Below are 15,512 nucleotides of genomic sequence, written 5' to 3'. Positions count from 1 at the left end.
CTATATGCATATGCTTTTTTTTATCCAATTGGGTGCCTACATGCGGCCAACGCCTACTTAGCTAACTAGCATAGATTTATATACATGGAAGAGGAGGCCACGTCTCAGGAACAGGAGACAAACCTCTCCGGATTCTGAACCGCGGCATTTCCACATGTCCAGTCTTGTGGGGAAAGTCTGCTGACACCAAGTGGACTGCAGACTTCTGAATCCTTACAGTGAGCGCATTGCACACTGTCAGGATTCTCCGGTATTGCAGGTGGCCACGTGACTGTAAGTATGTGGTGTGTAAACTTCCAGCCATATTCTGACTAGACTTGCTCAGTTCATTTCTATCCAGCGAGGTTGAGCACGTCTAGTTGGCATGCGGTATCATGTATGTAAATCACGTTGTTGCGGTCGCGTGATTGCCCTCAATACCTGAAAATGCTTTTGTAAAGTGTAATTCCACTACTAAATAATCTAAGCTAATCCCGAGTAATGCAGATTTTTGGAGTTGCCAGTCCCTTTGAATGAACGACATGGCAGCAATAAATCACACAGGCGCTCGCCATCGTTGACTTCTGCAGCCAAACGGTATCTGTCTCTGCCTCCGAGTGAGAACACGGCGCCTGATGGGGGCACAACGAATGTCCGAGTCGTTGCATTGACCCTAAATTCGGAATGTGCCCTTCATTCGTTTTCTTATCCTCTCTATCATGGCTTTTTGATACCTTTTTAATATTTCTTGAAGAATAATAAAGAGAGACGTCCGCCTTTGGTAACCTTCCCCCGCGATCCTACGGAAAGATGAGCTAAAGCGCTCGGGCAGATTCCCATCCGCGGCTCTATTCTTGGCTGCATTCTCCGCGGTGTGATATTTATATGTTAATGTATTCCGTCTTTAGCCCTTTAGTAAAAAACGGAAACATTTATACAGCAATAAAACAGACAGCAAGAAATGAAATGCCAAAGCCCCATCTTCCTGGGGACGTGGTCTTCTGAGGATGGCGCATGCATCGGCTCGACGCGCGCCGGGTCCTGTGTGTGTAGTCACTCGGCTCTGAGATAAAGGTGACGGTGGATACACGCTGCTCAATGGAGAGAGACGCTTATTGGACAAACGAGGTTTTATTACTACAGAGTAAGATCAAGGTGAAGCAATGGACGTTCACCGGCAGATCACATATTCTCAGCGCAGCTGTTATTGAACTACATCTCCCAGGATGCTCAGCACATGGGGAGCCGAGACGCCGCACACCTGCTTTACACGCACGGCAGCCAAAGCCGGTACTGAGCAGAGCCACGAGGGCGAGGAAGAGATTAAACCTTACCGTATGCTTCCACCTGCCACATCCAGCACAATGTAGCGCCGCAGATAAGGTGCGGGGTTATTTTTGTACATTTTTGCATTGCATATTAAATTGATATGCTGCGGATTTGTTAAAAATCTCATTCACAATGTCGCTGCTGAACTGTGCAGCGGATTTTCTGCACGGCCTCGAGCCATCCACGGACGCTCATTCATCCGATCGTCCACATAACACAATATTGACTACATATTGACCACAGTCTAACCTAAGGGGTACTTTGCACACTACGACATCGCAGGTGCGATGTCGGTGGGGTCATGTCGAAAGTGACGCACTTCCTGCGTCGCTCTCGACATCGTAGTGTGTAAATCCTAGATGATACGATTAACGAGCGCAAAAGCTGACGCGACGGTCCGATGTTGTTCCTCGCTCCAGCGGCAGCACACATCGCTACGTGTGGCGCCGCAGGAGCGAGGAACCTCACCTTACTTGCCACACGCCAGCAATGAGGAAGGAAGGAGGTGGGCGGGATGTTCGTCCCGCTTATCTCCGCCCCTCCACTTTGATTGGGTGGCCGCTTAGTGACGTCGCTGTGACGCTGAACGAACCGCCCCCTTAGAAAGGAGGCGGTTCGCCGGTCACAGCGACGTCACAGAGCAGCTAAGTGCGTGTGACGCTGCCGTAGCGATAATGTTCGCTACGGCAGCGATCTCCACATATCGGCATAACGATGGGGGCGGGTGCTATCACGCTCGCCATCGCTAACATCGGCTAGCGATGTCGCAGCGTGTAAAGCCCGCTTAAGGCCTCATTCAAATGTTTCTGGTTTTTTTTTCATATGTGAAAAAACAGACTGATTTTTTTTTTTTTAATACGTGTGCTGAATATAATTTTCAGGTGAAAAGATGGAAAAAGTGGCGCTCGCTGAGACATAAAAATCCGGTCTTTAATGAAAAAGGTGCATAAAAGAGGTATAGAAACGCTCGTCGTCCTCTTGAGTGCCGGCTCCCAACCTTAGGCTATGTGCGCACGTTGCGTTCTGCCGTGACAAATATTCTGCAGCGTTTTGTCACTGCATGTGAGTTTCAAAACGAAGCCGAAAAGCTGCGCTTTGGATGTATTTTGAATGCGGAATAGAGGCAGAATTGATGCGTTCTGGATGCTTTCTCTGCCATAGACAGAGCGGGAAAAGCATCCAAAACGCACAAAAGAAGGGACGTGTTGCTTTTTAGAACGTAGCGATTTTGTCAAAAATTTGGCATGCAAAACGCTGCGTTTTAAAACTCAACGTGCGCATGGATTTTGCAAAATTCTCATAGACTTTGCTGGGGATGCAGAAGGCAGTTCAAAACGCTGCATAAACGCATGTTAATACGCAACGTGCGCACATAGCTTTAAGGCCGCTTTACACGCAACGACATCATTAACGAGATGTCGTTGGGGTCACGGAATTCGTTATGCACATCCGGCCTCGTTAGCAACGTTGTTGTGTGTGAAACGAAGGAACGACCGTTAACGATCAAAATTACTTACCTAATCGTTGCTGTTGACGCGTCGTTCCTTTCCCAATTATCGTTGCTGTTGCAGGACGCAGGTTGTTCGTCGTTCCTGCGGCAGCACTCATCGCTACGTGTGACACCGCAGGAGTGAGGAACATCTCCTTACCTGCGGCCGCCAGCAATGAGGAAGGAAGGAGGTGGGCAGGATATTCCGTCCGCTCATCTCCGCCCCTCCGCTTCTATTGGACGGCTGCCATGTGACTTCGCTGTGGCGCCGCACGAACCGCCCCCCTTAGAAAGGAGGCGGTTCGCCGGCCAGAGCAACGTCACTAGGAAGGTAAAGGGTGCTTTACACGCTGCGACATCACATATATCGTCGGGGTCACGGTGTTTGTGACGCACATCTGGCGTAGTTAGCGACATCGCAGTGTGTGACAGCTAGGAGCGACGATCAACTATCGCAAAAACGGCAAAAATCGTTGACATGTCGCTCCTTTTCCAAATATCGTTGGTGGTGCGCAGGTTGTTCATCGTTCCTGCGGCATCACACATCGCTATGTGTGACACCGCAGGAACGAGGAACATTTCCAAACCTGCGGCTGCCAGCAATGAGGAAGGAAGGAGGTGGGCGGCATGTTCCGGCCGCTTATCTCCGCCCCTCCTCTGCTATTGGACGGCCGTTTTGTGACGTCGCTGTGACACCGAACGCACCTCCCCCTTGAAGGAGGGACTGTTCGGCAGCAACAGCAACGTCGCTGCACAGGTATGTGCGTGTGAGGCCCCTGTAGCGATAATGTTCGCTACCGCAGCGATCACCACATATCGCACCAACAATGGGGGCGGGTGCTAGCGCTCGCGACATCGCTAGCGATGTCGCATCGTGTAAAGCACCCTTAAGTCCGTGTGACGGGTGTTAGGGATGTTGTGCGCCACGGGCAGCAATTTGCCCGTGATGCACAACCGACGGGGGTGGGTACGCTCGCTAGCGATATCGGTACCGATATGCCCTTTAGACCCGCTTTTATGCATCTTTTCCAATAAAGACCGGGTATTTATGTCTCAGTGAGTGCCGCTTCTTCCATCCTTTCATGTGGACTCCACCTGGACTTGTATTCTCCACGCAACAAGCACCACGGGACAAGGACTATACTTCCAGACAGCCGGGGCACAGGAGCAGGTAATACGGCGGTGCGGTCCCACTTCTGCTCTTTTTTATTATTTACTTTTGTTGACGTGATTTTCATCAGTGTTTAATCCTTGAGTCCATTTTTACCATCAGTCACTTTCTTTTTTTGCAAAAATAAAACCAATTGCAAAGTTTTTCCTAACCCATTGCAATGGAGACAATGGATGGATTACAATTTATTGGCATCTGTACGCTCCCCGTGATACTGCATGTACCCGAATCAAACAATGGACCTGTAGCGTCTGACTGAGGCCGCGTACAGGGCCTGCTACATGGATGAGATTTCACCCAATCTTATCTACATGTTGCCAAATATCTCTGCTCGGAAAATGGCGTGCACAGAAAACGCAAAGAGCAAAATCTGCTGCAAATCCGCAACTAAATCTGCAACTTGTGCACGTGGTACGAGAAGATATAGAGTATGCACGTATCCGAAGATAGAAATCTGAAGCAAATCTGCTGCGTCTGAACAGACCTGGCGAGATGGGGACACTTTTTAACCTTCTTTAGGCCATTTTCATACTCAACTTTTTTTTTTTGCCAACGTTTTTTTTTTTTTTTTTTATCCCTCCACGTCTTTTTGAAATATAACCTATACAAGAACATGACCTACAAATCATTTTGGTTTCTGGCATTTTAGGGGTCAACTGTGTTATTGTTTTTTCGTTACAAGGCATTTTTATAGGATTAAGGCTACTTTCACACATCAGGTTTTTTCCATCAGGCACAATCCGGAAAAAAAACGGGTAAAACAAATCCGGTACCGCATCCTTTTTATCCCCATAGATTTGCATTGTTACCGGATTGTGCCTGATGGCTTTGCGTTGCATCCGTTTTTTTCCGGATGCGGCAAAATTAATTAAAGCGGCGGCCGTAGGCAACGTATCATGTAACGTTTTTTTTGTCTGGCAAAAAAACCGCATCCGGCTGCTGCGGCGCATTTTTCAATGCATGCCTATGGACGCCGGATGCGGCGCGATGCGGAAAAAGCCGCATGCGGTTTCTTCCACTGCGTATGCTCAGTAGCGTGCCGCAACCGGAAAAAAACGGACGGGCCGCATGTAAAAACATAGCCAAAGCATGCGGTGTGTTCGCCGCATCCGTTGCATAGGTTTCACAGTCGAATTGAGCCGCACTGCTCAAACCAGATGTGTGAAAGTAGCCTTATACAATTTTAGTTAATTTTGGCGTAAACGTACTTATCTGTATTTGGATATTTACGGTTTCTGTAACTCTTTTGAACAGGGGTGTGGCTTTGCGAGAAGGGGTGTTGCTTATCTGGAAGGAGGTGTGGCAACTCCCCCCCCCCCCCCCAAAAAAAAAAACCAACAACAATTAAGCCCACCAGGTCAAGAAGAGTTAGCTTGGTGTCTACAAATTTATCATCCACCATGTGCCGTTGTCAAATATTTGGTGACTTTTAGGAAATCTGCCCTAATTGCACCGATGCATGTAAAAAAGAAAAAAGAATTGAAGTAACTCCGCATCTTAGTTCGGACAGACTCCTTCCGTTTTGTGTACTCAGCTCCTTGCAGGTTCGTGCCTCCATGGTCACCGACTGCAAACAAACCTCTGTGGAGTCAGAGCTGCTTCTTTAGCCTCTTTTTCTTCTTTTTGGCAAGTGTTTACATCTTGCTGCTTCCAATAGGTGGCGCTAGAGTTTGTCTCCTTTCTCCCTGGAGAGACAATTTGAATATTCCCCAGAGGAGCATTGCAGCTATAAGTCTCCTCACTGGCAGTCAGATTGGTTTGTCAGTCTCTGCAAGGAGAAAAGATTTCTCCTTAAGCACGCTTTACACGCAGCGACATCGATAGCGATGTCGCTGGTGAAAGCAATCACCCCCATCGGTTGTGCGTCACAGGCAAATCGCTGCCCGTGGCGCACAACATCGCTTACAACCATCACACATACTTACCTGCCTAGCGACGTCGCTGTGACCGGCAAACCACCTCCTTTCTAAGGGGGCGGTTCGTTCTGCGTCACAGCGGCTTCACTAAGCGGCCGCCCAATAGAAGCGGAGGGGCGGAGAGGAGCAGGTGAAATATCCCGCCCACCTCCTTCCTTCCGCATTGCTGGCGGCCGCAGGTAAGGTGATGTTCGTCGTTCCTGCGGTGTCACACGTAGCGATGTGTGCTGCCGCAGGAACGGTGAACAACCTGCGTCCTGCAACAGCAACGATATTTGGGATTAGAACGAAGCGTCGTCGATCAACGATTAGGTAAGTAATTTTGATCGTTAACGGTTGTTCTTGCGTTTCACACGCAACGACGTCGCTAACGAGACCAGATGTGCCTCACAAATTCCGTGACCCCAACGACATTCGTTAGCGATGTCGCTGCGTGTGAAGCCCGCTTTAGACCACACTATAGCTTCTCATACAGCCAGATAAGATCTCATACTTTGCACTGACGAGGGGCAATCACCCGAAACACTGTGTCTGCAAATTGAGGTTCTGATCTAGTATAAATCCTAAGTCATATGAAAAGGCTCGTTAAAGGGTCACTTTTGACTTTTAGGATTGCTTCTCCCAATAGGTGGCGCTAGAGTTTGTCTCCTTCCTCCCTGGAGAGACAATTTGAATATTTCCCAGAGGAGCATTGCAGCTATAACCCTCCTCACTGGCAGCCAGACTGGTTTGTCAGGTCTCCGCAAGGAGACAAGTTTTCCCCTTATATCTTAGAAAAGTATCGTTCACTTTAGGCCATAGGCAAAAACGTGCTGTGTGCACATCATTATGCCTGCAAAGTCAATGAGAATTCTGATGTTTTGTGCGCACGTTGCTTATTTGGCACAGAAAGTAATCTGCAGCCTGTCAATTCTTGGTGCGTTTTTGCTTGCATTTTTCAGCCCTTCCACCCATTGACTTCCTTATGAAAAATGCATGCAAAAAACACGGAAAAAACACACCTCGTTTTTGGTGCTTTTTTCTGCCAGAAGAAGCAGATTTGATGCAGAAATTTTCTGCACCCAAAACTGAACGTGCGCACATAGCCTTAGATTGCTTCTGTTATGTCTGATTGGAGGAGGTCACGGATCCAGGCCAATTCCACCATTAAGCACACGGTGACTTTTTGCAATCACTGAAGAAGAGTCAATCGGAGCAACCAGAGGACAAATCAAATCACAGATTTTATTTTTGGTTTTTTTTTCAAATGTTGCCTAATCATAATGCAAAAAGTGTCTCCCCCAACACTTCTCCATGGCCCTTTCCTCATATTTTTACACGCATTCGGTCATGTTAGAAGCCAATAGGTGGGACCCTCTCGGTGGACACTTTAAGTCTCTGTCCTGTTTTCCACTGAGAAACGCGTTGACCCTCAAGCATTTTCCACTAATTGCTATATGGACTTTCGTTTGTATAGTGGAGACCTGAGGAGCGGGTGTGATATTATAAGCCGGGTCATCCTAGAGCTAAGGAACTATATATATAAATGACGCTTTTAAGTGCCTCAGTATCAGATGAGATGCTGTTTTGACAGCAATTAATCATTCACATGACATTTGTCATTGTCACAGTGTTCCCTTCTATTTCAGTCTAGTAAAAAGCCTGGATTAACATAAAACACAGGTATTTAAAGGGGTTTTCCACTACTGCACAAGTTCAGGACCCCCCCCCCCAAAAAAAACCCCTCCCAATATATACTCTTCTGTTCCTGACGGGTGACGTTGTCGTGTCATGTGACTGGTGCAGCCAATCAGTGGCGGCTGATCGGCCGCAGCTCATCAATGTTCCACTAGAGCGGATAAATTTTCAAATTATTTAGTTAAGGCTGCATCTGATCAGCAACTGTTGATTAGCTGCAGCGGTCATGTAACACAGCAATGTCAGGGAACAGCAGCGCCAACATCGCTGGAATAGGGCAGCGGGTGTGAGACGAGTATGCGTTACATTTATTTTCTATTTCCCTCCTTTAATGACGCGGAGGGTGTCCAGTAGTGAGTGGCGCACGGATACTTTGTAGTTGATGTTGAGGAACAGCGCGGATCAGGTGATATCAATGCTTTTATTTGCAGGACCCATTTTTATCCCTTTTGAGTTTGGCCCCTTTCTGTGCCTCTGATTTCACAAACAAGGACGTACAGGATTTCTTTTAATAGCCCGACATGAAATCCATTATGATCTGCATTGTGGCCTGTCGTATTGTGGCCTGTCGTATTGTGGCCTGTCGTATTGTGGCCTGTCGTATTGTGGCCTGTCGTATTGTGGCCTGTCGTATTGTGGCCTGTCGTATTGTGGCCTGTTGTATTGTGGCCTGTGATATTGTGGCCTGTCGTATTGTGGCCTGTCGTATTGTGGCCTGCCGTATTGTGGCCTGCCGTATTGTGGCCTGTGATATTGTGGCCTGTCGTATTGTGGCCTGTCGTATTGTGGCCTGTGATATTGTGGCCTGTCGTATTGTGGCCTGCCGTATTGTGGCCTGTCGTATTGTGGCCTGTCGTATTGTGGCCTGCCGTATTGTGGCCTGCCGTATTGTGGCCTGTCATATTGTGGCCTGTCGTATTGTGGCCTGTCGTATTGTGGCCTGTCGTATTGTGGCCTGTCGTATTGTGGCCTGCCGTATTGTGGCCTGTCGTATTGTGGCCTGTCGTATTGTGGCCTGCCGTATTGTGGCCTGCCGTATTGTGGCCTGTCGTATTGTGGCCTGTCGTATTGTGGCCTGTCGTATTGTGGCCTGTCGTATTGTGGCCTGTCGTATTGTGGCCTGTCGTATTGTGGCCTGCCGTATTGTGGCCTGTCGTATTGTGGCCTGTCGTATTGTGGCCTGCCGTATTGTGGCCTGCCGTATTGTGGCCTGTCGTATTGTGGCCTGTCGTATTGTGGCCTGTCGTATTGTGGCCTGCCGTATTGTGGCCTGTCGTATTGTGGCCTGCCGTATTGTGGCCTGTCGTATTGTGGCCTGTCGTATTGTGGCCTGCCGTATTGTGGCCTGCCGTATTGTGGCCTGCCGTATTGTGGCCTGTCGTATTGTGGCCTGTCGTATTGTGGCCTGTCGTATTGTGGCCTGTCGTATTGTGGCCTGTCGTATTGTGGCCTGCCGTATTGTGGCCTGTCGTATTGTGGCCTGTCGTATTGTGGCCTGCCGTATTGTGGCCTGCCGTATTGTGGCCTGTCGTATTGTGGCCTGTCGTATTGTGGCCTGCCGTATTGTGGCCTGCCGTATTGTGGCCTGTCGTATTGTGGCCTGCCGTATTGTGGCCTGTCGTATTGTGGCCTGCCGTATTGTGGCCTGCCGTATTGTGGCCTGCCGTATTGTGGCCTGCCGTATTGTGGCCTGTCGTATTGTGGCCTGTCGTATTGTGGCCTGTCGTATTGTGGCCTGTCGTATTGTGGCTCTCGTCTCCCCCTGAGCTTCTCTCGGGCACAGATATCCCTCAGTCTCCCATGTGAGGTGTGACTGACAGCCCGGCCGCCATTACTGACCTGTATAAAGTCCGCTCGGGTTCCTCCTCATCACCTGAGCACAGACTCCTCAGTGGTGACTTACAGGACAAGTTACGCCGGCGGCCGAATCCTGCAGGCGCTTATTAATATAACACAACCATTGGAGGGAAGATGCCTGTATGCGGCGTCCTGCCCTTTACAGCTCCTTTAATTACCATCCACACATTACGCTCTCTAGACATCTGGACACTTTGTAATAGAGTCGGCTTTTTTGTTTTTGCAATTTTTCTGGTGAAAGGAGGAATAAATATGGAGGTCACAGCCGGCTGCATCCTATAGGGAGCGGTCCCCCCGAGACTTCTGGGAAATAAACTACCCCGAATATGCAGATCCGCTCATTGTAGCATACGCAGAACACACTTTAATGATCCTCAGGGATGTGAAATTTCTTACTATTTCTCTAGGCAATCTGCTCACTCGCCGTGCACTGAATCACTTACAGAAACAACTTTTTCATTGAGTTGTCGGCTCACAACTGGAAAGTGCTGCCTGCTCCACTGCGGCACGAGAGAACTGCGGCTATGGCCATTTAATAGCCAATATTTCCACAATCCCTGACTATTAATACGGTACAGTGTCTCCATAATTGCACTAGATTGTTCCCAAACTCCTTGCACATGGAATAAGGACTGAGCAATTTATGGGTCTGATCACACTTGGCCTATGTGCAGCAAGTCTGTAACCTCCCCTTACACTTGGCCCATGTGCAGCAAGTCTGCAAACTCCCCTTACACTTGCCCTATGTGCAGCAAGTCTGTAACCTCCCCTTACACTTGGCCCATGTGCAGCAAGTCTGTAACCTCCCCTTACACTTGGCCCATGTGCAGCAAGTCTGTAACCTCCCCTTACACTTGGCCTATGTGCAGCAAGTCTGTAACCTCCCCTTACACTTGGCCTATGTGCAGCAAGTCTGTAACCTCCCCTTACACTTGGCCTATGTGCAGCAAGTCTGTAACCTCCCCTTACACTTGGCCTATGTGCAGCAAGTCTGTAAACTCCCCTTACACTTGGCCTATGTGCAGCAAGTCTGTAAACTCCCCTAGGCCGTAAGGATTGGATTTTCCACCACTGAATTACATGCATTGATTCTGCTGCGTATTACAGTAGCATTGGGGATGAGATTTTCTCAAAAAGCCCCAACATAAATTGATTTTGCATTTATGCCACAGATATTGTGGAGACCCAAGGGTCAATAAGTGCTCTCGTCCACTGGCCTCGCTGTCCTCAAAAAGACCGCACAGACTAGGGCTCATCCCATTGAATGCTCTCACTCCTTTCCCGTGGGCGGAACACTACTCAGACAACACAGGGTGCGGGATCCACACATTGGTAAGACTTTATTGGGTCACCAACAGGAAAAAACATATTGTACATTCCCAACAAGAACACAAGAATAGTACAAGCGACAGTGTCACCCTTCCACTGGCTCACCAGAGATTGAAATCTTCGTGTCTTTGGTGCTTCCAGTACGAATCCCATTCCAGCAGCACCCAATTTTTGCACGCACCCATTGAGAAGAGTTAGCGGCAACTGTTGGAAGCGTACCGGGCACAGCCAGCTATGTAGCCATGCGACTTGAGTAGTCCCAACCTTGGGTTCTCCAAAAGAATTTGTGGCCTCATTGTTGAGTAGTGAAGTAGTTCTGTGTACCTTGGAATCGTGGATCCTGGGCTGAAATCCGGTAGAATAAATCTTGAAGCAGTTCTGTGATCCCACACAGCTGGAACCGTAACTCCTCGGCTGAGGTTATGTGGAGTATCCCAAGTGAAGCAGTTTTGGGATCCCACACAGCTGAAACTATAGCTGCTCAGCTGAGGTTATGTAGACTATCCCAAATGAAGCAGTTTTGTGATTTCCCCAACTGGAACCGTAGCTCCTCGGTGAAGTTATGTCGAATATCCCAAATGAAGTAGTTCTGTGATCCCACACAGCTGGAACCGTAGCTCCTCGGCTGAGGTTATGTAGAGTATCCCAAGTGAAGCAGTTCTGTGATTCCCCCAACGCGAACCGTAGCTCCTCGGTGAAGTTATGTCGAATATTCCAAATTAAGTAGTTTTGTGATTTCCCCCAACTGGAACCATAGCTTCTCGGTTGAAGTTATGTAGAATATCCCAAGTGAAGCAATTCTATGATTCCCCCAGCTGAAACAGTAGGTCCTCGGCTGAGGTCATGTAGAATCTATCCTTGGTGACAGAAGCAAGGCCCTATTATACCACTCAGTTCTCTTACAGGATTGGCGGAGATGGCTGCTCTCTCATTCATTTCAAGTTCAATCCAACTGCATAATTATCCTCTGAATTATGTAGTTAGAAGGGCTGAGGCAATACATATTTACAGACAATAGGGCTCTGATCAGTCTGACAAGAGACAATGGTTAACATCTTTTCATTTAACAAACAAAGAACCCATAGGTCTGGCCTAATTAAGAACAATTCACCTTCACACAAGTGGCCAGACACTGAGTCTCACAGATGTCAGCTTAGATTTGCATTTATGGATTTTTTTTTTCTGCAGTTCTCACATTTTCCGCTGCAGGAGGTCCACGGTGGAAAGTTGAGTAAAAAGGTCCTTTTGTGTCGTCGGTAGTTTGTGGTCTGCAAAAATATTGGCTGTCACTTTCTAAAGGCGTCGGCTACTCTTTATAATCCCCTTTTGCTAGTGCAGTCTGTTAAGATTATGTATCTGTGGTATCGGTGTAACGGATGGACTTCTCATCAAAATACCTTTGTAAAGCGGTAGTAAAAATCTGCTGCTTTCTGCCAAAAATGGCGCCACCCCTGTCGAATGGTTGTGTTTGGTATTACAGCTCAGCTGCATTCAAGTGAATGGGGTCGAGCCGCCATCGAGGTCCACCTGTCCTCACTATCACTTTTACAGCTCCGTCTTATTCTTCTTTTCATTGTAGTTATTAATAAGCTGGTAGTTGGTGGCATCGACATTGCACTCATGCTTCACCGAATATTTATTAAAAAATAAATTGAAAGTAAACACTTCCCCCTATATTATATGTATTTGCCTTTAAATTGGGAGGAATGATCCACTTCACATATTATGCATCTGGCAGTATGAAATGACTGGCAGGATTAGTTGTGGTAAATATATGCAGATTGCATCCTGAGTATCGAGCGGAGCGACCCTTCCCGGGCTATAACAGTATTCATGAGAAGGCGACAGATGAGCGGGATCTGCCGGGACTCCTCGTGTCTGCCTCCACGGCTTCTGCCTCCAAGGCTCCTGCCTCCACGGCTCCTGCCTCCACAGCTCCTGCCTCCACTGCTCCTGCCTCCACGGCTTCTGCCTCCACGGCTCCTGCCTCCACGGCTCCTGCCTCCACGGCTTCTGCCTCCACGGCTCCTGCCTCCACGGCTCCTGCCTCCACGGCTCCTGCCTCCACGGCTTCTGCCTCCACGGCTCCCGCCTCCACGGCTTCTGCCTCCACGGCTGCTCTCACTGCTACGTTCAGTAGAAGAACATCTGTATATTATTACAAAATGACCCAATGTTTTAAACACACATTTTTAAGATAAACATATTTTTTGCACATATTTCCTTTAGGTGTTTTCATTTTTTAATTTATATTAAAATAATGAAATATTGTAGTTTTTACTCGGAGCCTAAAAACGGGCTGATTCGAGTTCATTTTTCAGTAGTCACCTTATGACCAACAGCTATATATAGGTAACACATCTGTTCACAGTAGATCTCACAGCTCACCTCCTCCTGTACAATGACTGATAACACCTGTGTACAGTAGATAACACGGGATCCACCATTCATAATAAGTGATATCACAGCTCACCTCTTCCTCCTGTACAATGACTGATAACACTTCTATATACAGTAGATAACACAGAATCATCCGCCATTCATAATAGGTGATGTCACAGTTCACCTCCTCCTCCTTTTGTACAATGACTGATAACACCTCTATATACAGTAGATAACACAGGATCCACCATTCACAATAGTTATCAAAGCTCACCTCCTCCTCCTGTCAATGACTGATAACACAAGAGCCACCATTCATGATAGGTGATGTCACAGCTCACTTCCACCTCCTCTTGTACAATGACTGATAACATCTCTTTGTATATTAGATAATACAGGAGCCACCATTCACAGATGGTGATGTCACAGCTCACCTCCTCCTCCCTGTACAATGACTGATAAAACCTCTATATACAGTAGATAATACAAGATCCACCATTCACAATAGGTGATGTCACAGCTCACCTTCTCCCTCTCGTGTGCATGCATTGATAACATCTGTATATACAGTAGATAACACAGGATATGCCATTCACAATAGATGATATCACAGCTGACCTCCCCCTCCAGTGCAATGATTGATAACACTTCTATATACAGGAGATAACATGGGATCCACCATTCATAATAGGTGATATCACAATTCACCTTCTCCTGCTTTTGTACAATGATTGATAACACCTCTATATACAGTAGATAATACAAGATCCACCATTCACAATAGGTGATGTCACAGCTCACCTTCTCCCTCTCATGTGCATGCATTGATAACATCTGTATATACAGTAGATAACACGGGATATGCCATTCACAATAATATCACAGCTCACCTACTCCTCCTGTACTATGACTGATAACCCCTATATACAGTTGATAACACAAGATCAAGGTGATGTCACAGCTCACCTCCTCCTCTTGTACAATGGCTGATCAGACCTCTATATGTAGTAGATAACACAGGATCCATCATTCATAATAGATGATATCACAGCTCACCTCCTCCCTTTTGGCCACAGATGACATTAAAGTTGAATGTGCCAGAAAACCAATTGCCTGTAAAAGTAAAATGCTGCAAATTTTGTAATGAGACCCAACTGCATAAATGATTTTTAGCCCCACATACAGGTATTTAAGAAACAAAATGCTGGAGACGTAATATTACTGTGATTCTCTTTTTGTATTTTTCAGTCCTGGTCCCAACAAGGAGGTGGCCACTGCTGTGGATTACCAAGGTCCAAAGCGCAAGCTGTACAGTGCATTACCCGGGAGGCATTTTATTGTGGTAAAGCCGTATCAACCTCAAGGAGAAGGCGAGATTCCACTCCACAAGGGCGACCGGATAAGGGGTAAGATATACACGGGGTAATAACCCACCACCAGGGCCCTATAGGGCTCATTAATCATTTTTGGACACTCCCATCCTATTCCAATTGCTGTTCTTAATGAAAATAAGTTCACAAGAGTGTAAAATAATCTTCCAAATTTCATCCTGAAAAAAAAAAATGGCTTTTCATCTGTTTCCTATGTTAACCATTACTATGTATCTGTTTAAATTAGATGCTGCACACATCATCCATACGATATCCGATTTTTATTTTTTTTTGACCACTTAAACTTGATTCGTTGAAATCTTAACTCTTTGAGATAGAATAGTTCAGGTTACAATTTTTGACATCAGAACAGCTCAAGTATTTTCCAACTCAGGTCATTTCTTTTCCCACAGACCACACTCTGACCAAAATGCGGTCGTGTCAATGTAGCCCTAGGTGAGAAAATGAAGTTCAAAGCCATCGCTCACCGCTCTTAATAATCACTCGGTCGGAGCTGTTTGCACATTCAGCTCTGCATTAGGTGACGTCCTGTCTGACCTGGAAATTTAGCTCTACCTCCGATGTCAATCTATTTGCAAATTCCTTGCTGATTTTTTGAGTAATGTTTTTTTTTTTAATTTTGGGCAACACCTATTAAACTTGAGCTGTACATTTATACTGACGAGGGATTAAAGAACAGTGCCACGTACCATAAAAAAATATAAGTGAAAGATTTTTACGTCTGTTTTTTAATATCCTACATAGTTTGGTGTCTTTGCTGATGACACCAAACTATGTAGGATATTAAAAATGGACCTTGATTACAGCATGTCCTAAGTGTGGGGTGCCCTTTACAAATCTGTGGCATGGGGTGTGGGAGTGCACAGAAGTAACATCATATTGGAAGCGAGTAAGGGACCAGATTCAAGCATGTTGGGGAACGAAACTTCCACAAACACTACAGGCTCTGCTTTTCCACCAATTACGCCCCCCGAATCTGAATCTCAGAGTAT

The 15,512-nt window shown here is 46.9% G+C and overlaps 1 protein-coding gene across 1 annotated transcript in view; it reads left to right on the top strand.

Moving 5' to 3' along the window:
- The window catches only part of SHANK2 (SH3 and multiple ankyrin repeat domains 2), a 724,216-nt gene that overhangs the window by 323,959 nt on the left and 384,745 nt on the right, over window positions 1-15,512 (top strand). Inside the window, exons 12-14 of the mRNA XM_075326528.1 lie at window positions 8,077-9,301; window positions 14,206-14,269; window positions 14,378-14,535. Coding sequence (XP_075182643.1) covers window positions 8,077-9,301; window positions 14,206-14,269; window positions 14,378-14,535 — 1,447 coding nt within the window. The remainder of the gene's footprint in view (window positions 1-8,076; window positions 9,302-14,205; window positions 14,270-14,377; window positions 14,536-15,512) is intronic.

Source organism: Anomaloglossus baeobatrachus, chromosome 10, assembly GCF_048569485.1.
Source record: "Anomaloglossus baeobatrachus isolate aAnoBae1 chromosome 10, aAnoBae1.hap1, whole genome shotgun sequence".
Taxonomy (NCBI): Eukaryota; Metazoa; Chordata; class Amphibia; order Anura; family Aromobatidae; genus Anomaloglossus; species Anomaloglossus baeobatrachus.
Note: the sequence above shows the minus strand (reverse complement) of the source record. Positions and strands in the feature narration are given on the sequence as shown.